General features: G+C 43.4%; 1 protein-coding gene across 2 annotated transcripts in view; it reads right to left on the bottom strand.

Moving 5' to 3' along the window:
- Window positions 1-16,497, bottom strand: part of LOC122549395 (cysteine-rich secretory protein LCCL domain-containing 1-like) — a 67,301-nt gene that overhangs the window by 36,321 nt on the left and 14,483 nt on the right. For both annotated transcript variants that reach the window (XM_043689146.2, XM_043689147.2), the window contains exons 3-5: window positions 7,670-7,788; window positions 7,418-7,550; window positions 2,270-2,385 (exon numbers count right to left, since the gene is read on the bottom strand). In XM_043689146.2, coding sequence (XP_043545081.2) covers window positions 2,270-2,385; window positions 7,418-7,550; window positions 7,670-7,788 — 368 coding nt within the window. The remainder of the gene's footprint in view (window positions 1-2,269; window positions 2,386-7,417; window positions 7,551-7,669; window positions 7,789-16,497) is intronic.

The following is a 16,497-nucleotide window of genomic DNA, read 5'->3' as shown; positions in this document are numbered from 1 at the left end:
AAAATTGTCCAGGTTCATTAGATTAGACATGGGAAATACAGGCTTATAGGGTGGAGGGGGCTGGATGGGATGCCTTTTAGAGGGTTGGTGCAGACTCAATGGGCGAAATGGCCTCTTCCCACTCTGTTTGGACTTTATGATGAACTTCCCCGCCTCTTTATAACCTCCAATAACAGTTCAGAGGTGGATAGATAGGTAGAGCAAGCCCATTGACTGATTGTGATGAGTCACCTCACTTTCAAGTATCACAGTGGGAGCAGGAAGGATAAACTCCAACCTCTGCAATGTGAGAGTTTGAGCTGCTGTGAGAACTCTTCACAAACTTCAGCTGGAATTGTAAAAAAAAAGTCATCCAGAAAAAAATCCCAGATTCAAATTCCAGATGTTTCCCATATATGTCAGCCTGAATTGTGTTAGTGTGAGTATGTACAATGATGTTGTATGTACATATGTTCAATATATGTTGCATGCATGGACAATATATGTTGCATGTGCAATGTATGCTGTGTGTAGTGATAATGAAAAATAATAGTTAACAAGGAGTAAATTCCAATGTAACTGAAGAGTTCAGATGATTCTTGGATGGAGAGAATGAAATGTTGGGAACAGTACATTTTTCTGAAACCTATGATTACATTCCAGCCTGGACATGATTCACTGATGTGAACTATTTCAAACATAGATTATTTTAATCCTTTGGAATAAATTTGTCTGGTTTTGCAATACATCTTTTTGTTGGCTATGCATTCTCTTATCTACTATGCCTCATATTTAATGCGTACTTATTTGGAAGGTGCTGGATTAGTGGTTATGACATCAATTATACAAAGGTTCAGCAAAATAAGTGTTGATTGTATATTTATCTAGTGGCTATCGAGGTTCCTGACAATCAGAATTTAGCCGCTTGAAGACAGATCTGTTAACTTGAAAAGACATGTCTGAGGCTCAGTTGGCTGGATGGCTGGTTTGATGCCGACAAAGTGGGTTCAATTCCTGTACCAGCTGCAGTTACTGTGGAATTCCCACCTTTCTCAACCTGTCCTGCAAACAATAAAAACTGGAGATCGCAGCAGGTCGGGCAGTATCCATACAGAAAGCAAGCTAACATTTTCAGTCTAGATGACTCTTCAGCAGAGCTGAACTGAAGAGTAGAGGGGGCAGCGTTTATGCTATAGTTTGTGGGGGGTGGGGGGGCTGGAGGTGGCAGGAGTAACTGGTGTAGGGTGCTGGTGGAGAAATAATGTCAATAGTTCAGGTAAAGTGATCAGAATACGAGAATGGCAGAACTACTGTGTATCCCCTGTCAGACATGAAAGAACAGACCGTCGCACTGGGGTGGGGGACAGCTCGTGATAACAGGATGCAACAAGCTAAAAGAAAGGGAGAAAATGGCAGTTAATTCACAATATGAAGGTGTTGAACTCAATATTAAGCCCAGAAGGTTGTAAAGTGTCTAGTCGAATGATTAGATGTTGATCCTCCAGTTTGCGCTGTGATTCTCTGGAACACTGCAGCCTGCCGAGGACAGACATGTGGGGCATGTGAGCAGGACGCTGTGTTAAAATGACCAGATACAGGAAGGTCAGGTCCCTGCTTGCCCCAGACCGGAGGTGTTCTGCAAAGTGGTCACGCAGTCAGTTTTTGCTTCCTCCAATGTAGAGTAGGCCACATTGGGTGCAATTAATACAATACACAAGAGTGAAGGAGTTACAGGTGAAATGCTGCTTCACCTAGAAACACTGTCTGGGCCCTTGAATGGTGAGCAAGGAGGAGGGGAAGGGGCAGGTATTGGACCTTCTGTGGTTACAGGGAAGGTGCCGTGGGAGTGGGAGTGGTTGGTGTTGGTGGTGGTGGAATGGACTATGGTATCCCAGAGGGAACAATCCCTGTGAAAGGTACAAGAGGGAATGAGGGGACCCTGCACCCATTACTCCCATACCTCCCCCCTCCCAAACTATAACATAAATGCTGCCCCCTCCAAACTTCACTTCAGCTCTGATGAAGAGTCATCTTGTCTTGAAATGTTAGCTTGCACTCTCTCCATGGATGCTGTCAGACCCGCTGTGATCTCCAGCATCTGCAGTAAATTTGTTTCACTGTCTCCTGAGGTGTGATGTAGCCACAGCTTAAACTCACCGTCAGTCGTCTTTCTCTACAAGAGAGCAGCTTCTGGGATACGATGACTTTTACATTCCTTTCAAACTAATTCCCATAAGCATGTAAACAACAGGGAGTTTTACCTTCACCCAGCTTTTTCGGTTTTACTCACTTGGGAGAGTAGTTGCAAACCAAGTAAATGGCTTTTCCCCATACTTGACCCCAGATGTTCATGTTTGTGCATAAGTTAATGGCACAGCCAACTTTGTTACTTGTTGCCCACACTACCTAAAAGAAAGATAATAAAAACAAAGTTGTCATCCATTTTCAACATTCACATCACATTAACAAAGGTACTGGCAGCAAGTGACAAGAATCATTTTAATGTAAGTATAATAATTGCATCACATAATTCCATAATATTGACAATTATCAAGTAAAAACAATAGTCAGAAAGTGTCCCCCAATACCAGTCAAAATTGTTACTTTACATTTTCTGGACATCATCTTATTGTATGCCAATTATTATAATTAATTCCGAGTGGCTCGGTCCAGGATGACTTCTGGATGACCTGCCTAATGGAAAATGTGACAGGAGGACTAAACATATCCTATCATCACATAATAAACCATTTCACTCAGAGGTGTTGGGGTTCTGGAATGCACTTCCTGGGAGGTTAATTGGAGCAGGAAACCTCACAACCTTTAAAAAGGACTTGGATGAACACTTGAGGTGCCATAACATTCTAAGCCACGAGCCTAGTGCTGGGAAGTCAGACTTACGTAGGGAGTAGTGTATTCTTGACAGCATGGACTTGATGGGCCAAAAGGCCTCTTGTGTACTCTGCAGTTCTACGTCCTGCTTCTTTGGTCTCACTGCTTTCTTGGAGGGTAATCATTCTGTCTGCTTGAAAGAATCTTTGAAGGTTGTAAAGAAAACAGCTTTGCCCCTGGAAGATGTGTGTTTCACACACTGGGCAACGTTGAGTTAAGAAGGTGTGGTTAGTTCTGTTATATTATTGCTCGGACTTCCATGAAATTGTGCACAAGGTGTGAACAAGAAAAATGAACAGTAGAAAATTCATCACAAATTTGACAAAATATTGTTTTATCTTAGACAATATTTGCAACTATTCCTTTCTTTTATTGTGCATTCCAGATAATGTGCTGCCTGAGCTCCCACCATGGGAACCCTGAACTTAAAAAGCAACGTATCCAACTAATTCCAATGCAGCTCACAACGAAGGGGCAAAGTGCCATCCATGCGGAACTGATGACTGGCGACAACAAGTAGACATGAGTGCGAATGTGGTGCTCAGCTGCATAAGAGACCACCACTTGGATTATTTAACAGCCTAAAAACAAGGAGAGGTGCTTTTGATAAAACATTTGTTGGTGCAGAGTGAGTGGAAATATCACGTTGCTGGAAGAATTTTGCCGAGGCTTGGGATTTTGAAACTGGATCTTGTAAAAGCAGCACAGGAATCGTCAGTGGACTGTTTATTGAACTGTTTAGAGGGCTCAACATTTCTTTAGAGCACTAGATTCTGCAGTCAGATTGATGGAGGTTTGTTTGTTCCCTGGTCCCAAGGCGATGGTCTTGCATGGCAATGAATGCGGCTGTAATGACCTCAAAAAGACACTAGGTGGCTTTCCGCCTGTAATGCAATGAAGGCCGAGGCTGCAATAGGTACCTCTGCAAGGCCACCACTTCCATTCTGAATGGGGGGTTCCAAGTGCCTCAACAAGTCCTGTGCCAACGTGAGATGGACTCCTCCATGTTTCTTGACCTTGACAACAGATTGGGAGTCCAGCCCGTGTGCCAAGACCGCAGGATGCATGGCCGTCAGTATCTTCTGCAACCTGCCCCACTGAAGGCTGTTATGTACCAGGTCGGACCCCTCAAAACATTTCAAGAAGGGAGCCCAGACCCTAACTTTGCTGGTTGTTTTAAACAGGTGTAAAGTGGATATTCCAGGGGAGAATCGGCTGGTCAAACCACTTAGTTTTAAACAAAACAAAATTTATTTCCAACATTACTGAATGAAAGACAAACAACAGAAAACAGAATATTGAATAACTTAACCTCTCCGAAAACCCAACTGATCATCTCAACTTCATAATGGTGTTCCAAATACTTGCAAAAATCCCCATAAACACCCCCTTGGCACAAAAGGTAAAATCAAACCCAGGGTCTTACAGGAGACATGTCAGTGAGAGAGTACCAGCCAGGACTTGCTTCTTTGGCTCCAGCAGCTTGTTTTCCATATTACTGCTAAAAACCAAACCGACCCAGAGAAAAGCTGTGCTGGGGTGAACTGGCCACTCCCCTTTCATTGTACAAGTGCTTTTTTTAAAACTTGACAGCCTCTGCTGAGGCAATATCTGTTAGCTATTATCAAATTGGCCCTAAAACCCTTCAACCCTAGACTTTTCGGAGTCTGTTCGTTTACGACCTCTCTGAGAAAAAAACCCAAGGATTGCATAACCTTGTTAAAGGAGCAGCTTTGTCACAAGTCTTTGCTGGAGTCTTCTGCAGTAGATCCCCACCTGCAAATCTGGCTTATGGTGACGTGGTCTCGCCTTTCCTAAGCAGGTTGTGGCAACTGGGTGGGTGGATAGCTGAGACGGTAAACGTTGGGAGGACAGGCCAAGGTGTGGGGCTGGAAAACAAGCTACATGATGGTGGAACATACCACGTTTCTAAATTCTTCGCAATATCAAATGTAACAGCCTCATTGTGAGAGCACCCAGTGATTTGGTACGTCCTGCCCATGAGGGACTGCCTGGCTTTAGTCTGCTCACTGGGATTGTGGAATTGAGCAGTGCGAGATGTCAGTGCAATGGTGATGGATGAGAATGCATTCACTGACCTTCCCCCTCCACAGGGACTTCTGGGAATTGACTGCCATGGTCAACCTCTCCCAGCCACTTCTCAGGTTTTGCCTCGAGGGCCTCACATTGGGCTGCATTTTACCAGAAATCAGCTAAGTGTCAATCCTGGTGAGTGCCATGGGAGGGTTTCTCTCCATGGTATTTCAAACCAATAAGTGGATCCGTGACACAAAAATCTCACAATTCAGTCCAATACATGGTAATTTACTGTTTCCTCAGACAGTCTGCAATCGTGAGGCCTAGCAATATTTCTTGCACTATTTTCCTAAACTCACCTCACGATCTAAAAACTACAACAAAAAAAAGTGAAGAAGAAAAGAAAACAGAAAGAGAAGCAGATGGAGTGGATCAGAGCCCAGATGGTGTCTAATCCACCACTGCCAGAGATGAATGGTTAGAGACCATGTGAGATCATGTGATGTGAGCCACATTGGGTGGAGTGTGATGGGGATCGGGGGGGGGGGGGGGGGGGGAGTGGGGAGTTGGAGCATGGCTGGTTGAACAGGGGTACACTGTGGTGATGTGCTGGGCTCCCCCTGTCATTGTGGTCTTGTGGAGTTTCCTTCTCCATTGAGTTGTGTCATGGTCCACCTCCATTCACAACAAGAGGAGGCAGGACAGAAGAACTTAGATCTGACCCATTGATTGGGGGATTGCTTAGCTCACTCAATCACTGCTGCTTCTGCCGCTTGGCACACAGGTAGTCCTGTCTTGTAGCCTCACTGGGTTGACATGCTTGCCCTGGCATGCCCCTCTGCATTCCTCTTTGAATGGGGGTGGATTCCTGGTTTCATGGTTACGGTGAAGAGGGAGATGTGCCGTACCATGAGGCCACCAGTTTGATGGAATACCATTCTGCTGTAGCTCAATGGCCCAGAGTGCCTCACAGATGCCTAGTCCTCAGTTGCCAGATCCATTTGAAATCTACCCCTTTTAGCACTGTTAGTGCCAGACTACATGTTGGAGGGCATGCTCTGCTCCCACGGAATATTGCAGCATATTTCACCCCACATAGCTGCCAGCATAGACCTCCAGTTAATAATTGGGAGCCTTAAATCTGACATGCAAAATTGGCTGCCTTTCTCTCTGGTGTAGGCAGTTAATCAGAGTATCTATCCACTCCATGGAAAGCTCCTCCATGCAATAATGTCAGGGAGCAACCCTAATGCAGCTCTCTGCTATTTTCATAACACTGCCCCCCGACATCACCACTAAAAGCACCACCGAGGTGACAAGAAACCTTGTTGGACCTTTCTGGGAATATTCCAGCTATCACATTTCCTATATTGTAACAGCAACTGTACACCTAATGTATTGGGATCAGTGTCAAGCACTTTAGGAAATTGTGGGGAGCCTTCAAAATAACAGTTGTTCTTTTCTTTTAGTCACATTCTCAGGACAGCAGTTTTTTTCCTGTTACAATTAGGTGTTCCCATTTCCTACACTGCCCATTGTAGCCAGATTATCTCATAAGTGTTAAATTTTGTGGAACCAAATTGATTCCAGCCAAACTAATTTGATATTTGATGCAATGATAACTATCTCTCTCTCTCTCTCGATTTCGGAAAAAACAAAAGAACCAATCATTGACCTCAGAGCTGGAGGTGGACAGAGTCGAGAGCGTCAAATTCCTCAGAGTGACGATAACCAACCATCTGCCCTGGATCTCCCATGTAGATGTGATGCTCAAGGCGGCACAATAATGCCTCTTCTTCCTCAGGCAACTTAGGACATTCAGGATATCCATAAGGACTCTCACTAACTTCTACAGATACACCACAGAAAGCATACTGTCCGGGTGCTTGAGATCCTGGTATGGCAATTCAGGACTGCAGTAAGGAACTGCAGAAAGCTGTGTGCGCATCCCAGACCATCACGGAAGATAACCTTTCATCCATGGATTCCATTTTCACTTCTCACTGCCATGGAAAGGCTGCCAAAACCAAAGAGCCCTCTGACCCCGGTAATACCCCTTCCCAACATACAGAAGTTTGAACACATACAGGTTCAAGAACAGCTTCTTCTCTGCTGTTAATAGACTGCTGGATGGACTTCTCTAACTTCAAATAACACTGGTCTTGCTTTGTGCATGTCCTTTGTGTAACCCTCACTCTGTCTAAGCACCCTACAACCTGTATGTCCTTGTTTACTATAATCTGCCTGTACTGCTCACAAAACAAAGCTTTTCACTGTACTTGGGGATATGTGACTAGAATGAATCAAATCAAACCATTTGTCTATATTTCACTGTAGAAAAAAACGACTTCAATTCAATGGATGAGAATTTGAACTAAACCTAGAAGTGGTTGAAGCAGCATATTAAAATAACCAAGCTTTCCTTTTTTACAATTCAAACTACTTACCATTGACAGCATCTACTAGCGACAATGACTATATTAAATATTTGATTTAAATTCAAGCCTACCTGAGTATAATGGGTGCACACTGGCCCAACACATCTATAGGGACACCACGGGTTACATTCTTGAGGATATGGATACATGTAATCTCGAACTTCATCATACCATGCTTGAACATGAAAGGTAGGCGGCCGATATCTGTGGATTTAATTTTTACTTTTAAAAAACACGACAGCAATCTTTAAAGACAAAAATCTGAAATACATATAAACTCTGCAACAACCTAATTCATGCTATTCGGGGATAGTATGCAATACCTGCCCCAGTGTGCTCCCAGATTCTGCCCTATCGAAGGCAGCAGATAAGCTGGACCATGTTCCCATTGGCAACCTGCAGCCCAAGCTTCTGAAGATCTTTCCAATTCATCGTCCCATGTCTGCAAAGGAAGGAGTTCAAACAAAAGGTAGTTCAGAGACAAACGTGGAGCGTGCAGAACAGAACAACCCCAACTAAAAAGGTCACATTGGCAACGAGTCAGAAATGTTTCTGTCAACTAAATCCACCGTAAGAGGCTGGCTCAGTTGTGTCGAGTAGGGGAAAGGAGGCAGTTTGGGAGGTTCAATAGTTAGGGAACAGACAGGCATTTCTCGGTTGAGAAATATGATTTCAGAATGCTGTAGCACATCCCTGCTGCTGGGGTCCAGAATGGCACTGAGTGGTTGCAGAGCCACTAAAATCCTTTAGGGAAGAAACTGCCATCCTTACCTGGACTTGACTACATGTGACTCCAGACCCACAGCAATGTGGTTGACTCGTAACTGCCCTCTGAGCAATTAGGGATGGGCAATAAATACTAGCCGAGCCCGTGACACCCTCATCACAAGAATGAATTAAGAAAAAAAACCTTCTAAAGATGAAGGATACCAGCTGGAGGCCACAGTTTATATTGGCACCAATGGCATAGATAGAACAAGGAATGAGGCAGAATTTACAGGATAAGATTAGTAATCAGGACTCCATACTAGCACCCACTGGATTACACTCAATATCACAATCTAGCGAGGATGGAAAAAGGTGAATGCAAAGTTGGGCATTCGGTGCATTAGGGACGGCTTTAAAATACTAAGCTGTGGGGAGTTGTTCTCGGGAGCTGGGACTAGGTCAAACCAGACAGATGTGCCCTGGCTCTGTTGAGGGCCAATGTCCTCTCAGGGCAGCTTGCCCTCAGAGGGGTTTCAAAATATTTTAGCAGGGCAAAGGGAATCAGGGTGTCGAATTAGAAAGGAGAATCAAAGCACTGAAAGGATTCAGAGACAGAGATAGCACCAGAGTAAGATATTACATGGCGGTCAGGCCAAGGAAGAAAACTACAAGCTCTCATTCAGGTTGACAGTATAGAGAGCCAAATTTATAAAACGTAAATGAGATTGGGGGAGCTGTTGTTGCAGATAGTTACCCAGGAATATGATGTTGTGCAACAATGGAGACCTGGCACAAAAAAAAGGGTAGATACCTGCATTTAAAATATTCCTGAGTATTCAGAAAAGACCGAGAAGGAAGAAAGGACATTACTGATGAAGGAGAATGTTGCAGTGGTGGAGATAGACACCCTGGAGATGTCAAGAATGAAATCTATTTGATTGGAGTTTAGAAACAACAAGGATGTCATTACACAGCTGGATATATTCTACAGGCCACAACCAGTAGAAAGAGAGGGTACATTTCCGAGAATATTACAGAGAGACTGAAGATCTACAGTGTAGTGCAAGTGCAGGATTTCAACCATTCCTGAGAGAGACTGGGATAGCCGGGATAGTAACAGAATTTCAACCATCCCGGAGATAGACTGGGAAAGACTGGGATAGGAGTAGTGTAAGGGCAAAAGAAAGAAGAAATTCGGAAACGTGTTCAGGAGGATTTTTCTTGATCATCACCTTTCTGCCTCATCAGAAGTCATGATGGGTCCAGACAGAGAGAAACTGTTCTCATTGGCAGAGGTGTCAAGAATCAAAGGACTCATTTTAAATGATTGGCCAAAGAAGCAACAATGTTACAGATTGATTTTTTTTATGTTGCGAATGGTCATAATAGACAATAGGTGCAGGAGTAGGCCATTCTGCCCTTTGAGCCAGCACCACCATTCATTATGATCATGGCTGATCATCCTCAATCTGTACTGAGTACAAGCTCAATCTTTTTTTAAAAAAATGGGAATTAGATAATCACCAGAGGGAGAAGAAACATGGGACGAACAGGGAAAGGGAAGACGAATGCAGCCGCTGGATTGCTCTTGAAGAGAGTTGTCATAGACCTGATAGTCTGCAGAAGACCCTCAAAGACCATCTTCAGAAGAGAGTGAGAGTACATGGCCAGGAAGGCAAACCCTCAACATCTGACCTGAAGGACCTTGAAGCAGTAGCGCAAGAAGTTTAATGACCACAGCTGCTGGGCAAGTTCCATGAATGCATCTTAGTCTGACATCTCCCACCCAACATAATACCGGCATCTAATGTTGCTCAGTGTACCACAGTCTCTTCACTCACATGATATTTAGGACACTGCTGTTGGCAGTCCTTAAGCTAATGTTTAGTCCAATTGCAAACTGGCCTTCCAATTCCTTAAATCTTAATGTTGTTAATCAACCTTTTATGGAATAGCTTGCCAAGTGCTTTCTTGAAAATTCACAGAAATAACATTCATTATCCTCAGAGTGAGACGTCTTTAACCAACTGTTCTGCCATCCACCCTCAGTTTCTCCTTCTTCATTGCAGCATTCACTCTCATATCCATTTGTGGAGTGCTTTAGGAGCTAGTAGCTTTGTAAAGGGCACCACATTTATGCTGTCATTCTAAGTAAATTGAAAAAAGATTAAATTTTAACACTTGGAGACATGTAAATTTCTGACACATTCCCTCATTTCATATTTTTGTATTGTCCACACTTTATTACAAAAGCAAGCATTTTCTTATAAAAGCATCTTTACAGTATCAAAATGTCCTTTGAGGTGTTACACACCAAATGTGCTTGTCTTCCAGGAACATCCATCTAGTGAATACTCTCACCCCCAACCCTTTTACAAACAGAAGTATAACTCCCCATCCTTGATTTTAATCCTGTGCTTAGAATTCTCATTTTTCTTTGTCCATCTCCCTTCTCTGGTCAGCACATTCTCTCCAAAAAGTGAAGATATTTTTACGTAGGTTGAAATCTATATAAAAAAAGGGCAGATTTGTTGTAGCTAACAGTGGCTTCCTGCTCCTGAAAATTCTAATGCTCCCTTGAGGAATTAAGCAAAAATGAACATGACTTTTCCTTCCTTTCTCCATGACTGTATTCTCTGTAAAGCTGTGCTGTAATAATAGCCTGCATCCATGTAAATAACTCCTGTCATTTATTGTAACAGCTGTGACAACAGCAGTCCCAATCTTACTATTTCATTACCTATGCCGTTAAGTTCAATGGAATCGTTAGGTCAGTCTTCCTGTTGGTTTTAATAAATTACAACCAGTAATTATATCATAAAAGAAATGTGGTGAAATTTAAATAAAAGGGTCATGCCATCTTTCTAAAATTACATCTGTACATTGGGAAAAAAGACTGGTGTTTGTTTTTAGTCTCAGCAAGATTGGTCTAATTCAAATTACAGAATGAAGAAACCTTCTTTTGTGATTCGGGTCTGTTTCCTATCCTCTTCGTTCATGATCATACATCATTTGCATTTCAATCATTCATCATCTTCTGCCTCAAGGGACACAGCTATTTATTTTTCATCCATGGAGCTACTCCGGTTCTCCTTATTTTTCCCAGACCAAACTATCAGTGAGGTCAATCTACTGTTTGAACCATGCTTTCAGATCCTGGAAAAATTATCTGTGTGACTTCTGTTAACAAAACTTTCAGACTTAGACCAGTATATGAACACATGAACGAATGTTTTTCTAAGCAAACTCTGGGCATTAAATTGAATTCCATACAGCCCGTTATTCGGGTGCTATAGGTGCCTTTTGGGAAGTGCCAACTTTTGGCTGCATATTATTAAAGCACTTCACAGGGCACAATTAACTCCCACTAGAGTATGTAGAGCAGGGAGATTGCCATATTGATGCATTTGCAGTGTTGATTTAATGCCAACTATACCATTCCAGAGCTCAATGCTTGAACGAATGCCTTGTTTGAACCCTGCACTACTGACCATGGGCTGGCATGGTGGCTCAGTGGTTAGCACTGCTGCCTCACAGAGCCAGGGACCTGGGTTTGAACTGTCTGTGTGGAGTTTGCATGTTTTCCCTGTGTCTGCATGGGTTTCCTCTGGGTGCTCCGGTTTCCTCCCACAATCTGAAAGACGTGCAGGCCAGGTGAATTGGCCATGCTAAATTGCCCATAGTGTTAGCTGCATTAGTAAATGTAGGGTAGGGGAATGGTCTGGGTGGGTTACTCTTTGGAGGGTTAGTGTGGACTTGTTGGGCCGAAGGGCCTGTTTCCAGACCATAGGGACTCTAACCTACTCATTCAATGATGACTGACCTCCCACCAACACCAGTTAAAAAGGGGTCATCTGCCACTTAGATTAGATTACTTACAGTGTGGAAACAGGCCCTTCGGCCCAACAAGTCCACACCGCCCCGCCGAAGCGCAACCCACCCATACCCCTACATTTACCCCTTACCTAACACTACGGGCAATTTAGCATGGCCAATTCACCTGACCTGCACATCTTTGGACTGTGGGAGGAAACCCACGCAGACACGGGGAGAACGTGCAAACTCCACACAGTCAGTCGTCTGAGGCGGGAATTGAACCCGGGTCTCAGGCGCTGTGAGGCAGCAGTGCTAACCACTGTGCCACCGTGCCGCCCACTTGCAGATCAGTTGCTGGTTGACCCCTTTTAAAAGGAATACACAAACATACAAATTAGAAGTTTCTAGTCCGGGTCTAATTCTACAAGTGGTTGGCATGCCTGCTAGTTGTTTCAAGTTGCCAGTCCTCCATCCAAACTGAAGGATTTGGTACAAACCAGACACAAGTGGAGCTTCGAGTCTAAGTACAAAGATCAGATCCTCCCAGCTACGAACAGTTCTGGTGAAAAGTTATCAGATTCAAAATGTTAACTGCTTTCTCTCCATAGATGCTGCCAGACCTGCTGAGTTTCTCCAGCAATTTCACTTTCGCTTTCAGATCTCCAGCTTCCACAGTCCTTTGCTATATTTAATCAGAGCTTGGGGCTTATCATTTCTGGCAGGGAAGTGATCAGGCTTGGACACACAACCATGTTGCAACGCTCATGACTAATACCTCAAAGTCCACTGGAGCACAGGCAGAAATCACCCCAAGTCTGGAAGTACAGACGGTTGTCACGTGAGCTGCCACTCCTGTCATCCTGATATTCAGTGTTTAAAGAGGGGAGCAGCGACCATGACAGTACAGCAATCCGGCTTCTGCAGACGAACCTCAGGATGACAGCATTTATGCTCCAAGCCTGAGGAGGTGCAATCGGATACTGGCCTTAATGGCTCATCATTCTCCTGTAGGCTAATGTATTAGGTCCTCATCTGAGTCACTGTATCAGTGATTCAATACAAAAGGAGGCCCTTCAGCCCATTGAGTCTGTGCCACCAATGTCTCATCTTAGTGGCAAAACTTTGTGCAACTTCTCCCTCTGGTAAACCATACCTCCCTACATCCCTTACTCACAGGCCATTCGTGTCCAGAATCCCACTATGTGCGGATCTTCTAAACCAGGCTTTCCTAAACGGTAGGTCATGCCCCCCTTAAATGGGGATACCAGCCGAGACTTTGAGGTCATAAGCTACACTACAGTAATGGCCGCCGAGGGGCTCCAACCAATTGCTAACAGCTGTGAGGTCCATTTAAATGGCACAGGTTGTTAAGGAGTCAATGTGGCCTAACTGCCCAAGATTAAGGCCCGAACCTGATAGAGAGTAGGTTCTTTGTATGTAAAATCTTGTGGATACAGCAGCTTCCCTGCTGCGGCACTCAACAGATCACGTGCTCTCTCACAGGCAACTTCCTCTTTACAGCTACTTACCGCACCCACCCCCCCCACCCCCACCTCCACACTAGCATTCGCCTCCCACCCTCACAGACATTTCCTCCCCTCTTCCCCCATCATGCAGCCACTCCACCCTCTCATAATCCCCACTGCTTATAATGCTTGGGAATCTCCGAAAATCAAAATGGACCTCTGATGAGAAAATATATGGGAAGTATTGGTCTAAAGATTCACCTAAAGTTTGTGCAGTAACAGTATCTGAGCTGGTGGAGGAGAGTGTGAAATCACACCTGTGTTGTTCATTTGTGGGATTTAAGTGTCATTCAAAAGGCCCCCATTTATTTCCTATCCCTAATTGCCCTGATAAAAGTCGTGGCAAGTTACCTTGACAACTGAAGCCCGTGCTAAGCCATTTCATGGAGCATTTCAGACTTGGCCACATAAACGCCAGAAACAGGTAAGGAAAGCAAATCTTCCACTCTGAAAGAACCTTTGTGACCTGGATGGATTGTTGCAGCAACTCACCAGTTAGATGTTTACCATCACTAATGAATAATCATAACTGGAATTTTAAAATAGACAGAATTCAAATTGCCCAGATAAACTCATTTCTTTTCTGGCTCAGCAATCGAGTCCCTTGGGTTAATAATCCTTCAACATAGCCAACCCACTCTTATTCCCATGTCTTCCAATTATTCCTTTGCCAGTCGACCAGTTGCACTTCGAGTGTCTAACAGTAGCAGGGTAGAAGGGTGATGGTGTGGTGTGGGGCAGCAGTCTTATTATGCAGAAATCAGTTATTTTATGCTCTCTTACGTTCTATGCCTCCCGTTCAGAAAGAGACAGAAAATTCTGCCTGAATATTATGTAATCTGTTGATATTACAGCATTGGTCTTGCATAATGTATGGAAACTGTGTGAGTCTAAGGATAGCAGCTGTGCTGTATATGTGTGAGGCCATTGAGGAGCATCTAAATGGTGCAATGAGCCCCGTTGATGAAAATTAATGATGTGGATGGCGGGAATTGAGCATTTTCAGAATTTGGCATTTGAAGATGCAATCGCTGACCTTGATTACTCATGTGAGGTGACTGAAATTCTTAATGGCATAAAATCCAGATCCTCTGGGAAAAGGATTCTGGCATTGACCTTCGTTGCTATCTGCTCAAAAGACAGTGGGAGCACTGTCAGAGTCAGCTCCTGGCCCACTGTGGATAGAGGGCATCACATCCCTACTTTTCATTCCTCCATCAAGGTCTCTAGGGCAGTGTCTAAAATCGTTGGAAGCCATGCTCTACCATTCCACTCTTCAATGCTACCCCAGTTCAGGTCCATTTCTACATGCTGCAACACTCTGCATCAATAACAATGCAACTCCCCTTGCTGAATACATGCTATCTTTATACAGAGCAAGCTAGCGTTACCAAGTTATCATTTTGGGCCCTAGCTGACGTGTGCAATGAATGAATAGCATGATTAATGCTAACTGCACACAGTAAATAAGCATGTTACCTGCATTGCAATCAACCAGCTTGGGCTATTTAGTTAAACATTGCATCTATTTTGGAGGCGATCAGATTTAGCTCCACCCTGTTTAATCATTTTGGTTTAAGTTCATGCAGGGGATGTGGGTGTCATTGCCAACCAGCACGTTTGCTGATCCCCAGTTGCCCTTGAACTGAGTGGTTTGCTAGGCTATTTCAGGGGGTAGTCAAGGCTATGGTGCTGGAAAAGCACAGCAGGTCAGGCAGCATCCAAGGAGCAGGAGGATCGACATTTCAGGCATAAGCCCTTCATCAGAAATGAGCTCATTCCTGATGAAGGGCTTATGCCCCGAAACATTAATTCTCCTGCTCCTCGGATGCTGCTTGACCTGCTGTGCTTTTCCAGCATCTGCAGTCCTCATGTTCTCCCATTTCAGGAGGTAGTTGAAAGGCAACCACATTGCTCTGGGTATGGAGTCATATGTGAGCCAAACCAAGTGAACATGGCAGATTTTGTTGCCTGAAGGACATTAGTGAGCTAGGTAGGTTTCTCCTACCAACCAGCAATGGTTTCATAGTCATTAGTAAATTCTTACTTTGAAATCTACCATTTTGTCATATAAATTCAAACAAATAATTTATACAAAATGGCTTACGTAGTTGCAGCTTTTTCTGCCTTTATTTTGTATTTGCAATATTTTTTTTAATTTCATGCGCAGAACAAGCAATCTGAAAAACTAGTGAATTCTGTCAGTATGCTTTGATCAAAAATTAATGATTTCCAAATTGCATTTGGCTTCACGTTGTAACTTCAAGCTTGCAACCTATTGGCAGTCTTAGTAAAAGCATGCACTTTACTTATTCTTTCCGGTTAGTTAATTGATTGCTTTTCATTGAAAGCAATCACACATCCACCAATCCGTGGTACAACAGGGCAGCTACTGACGTCAAATGTTATTGCGAACTGTTGCAGAATGCAGGGAGTACTGCTGGATCTGAGAGAGGGGCTTAAAAAACAGAACTATGTGATCAGATATTTCCGCAAAAGCAGTTTGGATTTTAGCTACAAGTTAGAGAAGTATTGGAGGGAAAGAAAAGATGTTATTCTACTTTAAAACATTTGTTTATGGTCATTATTGTTCAATCAAAATGACTGTGGCAAGAAAACTGGCATAATTTCAAGAAATTTGCAAACTTCAACAAGTGAACTGCAGAGTGGAGCAATGATAATTATTTTATGCATTGACTGTAGCTATGAATCAATGCCAAACTCCTACTAAAATATTACAGCACAAGTAATTAAAAAAGGACATCTTAAGTGCTGATTTTTGTTCTATAGAACAAACTCAAATGGTATAAATGAGCTATTTCGATGACAGAAGTGTTTGGGAAATTCTGAGTCACTAGAAATACCTCAGCACCAGGCTTATAAAGGAGTAACTTCAACTTTATGCTCTTGTCCTCAGCAGTCCTGCCTGCACAGAAATTTAGGTGAACATTACACATGATTTTCCAATTCACAATTTAAACAGTTGGAAAACTATGTTGAGCCTGGATCTGAATTTCTAACATAAACTATTGCAAAGTGAACCTCAGTCACAAAGTGAAGAAATTACTTGTGGAATCCAATGGACATTCTTATTACTTTCT

This window comes from Chiloscyllium plagiosum, unplaced genomic scaffold, assembly GCF_037043375.1.
Source record: "Chiloscyllium plagiosum isolate Xiang-an unplaced genomic scaffold, Cpla_swu_hap1 HiC_scaffold_4, whole genome shotgun sequence".
NCBI lineage: Eukaryota > Metazoa > Chordata > Chondrichthyes > Orectolobiformes > Hemiscylliidae > Chiloscyllium > Chiloscyllium plagiosum.
This window is presented reverse-complemented; position numbering and strand designations above follow the sequence as displayed.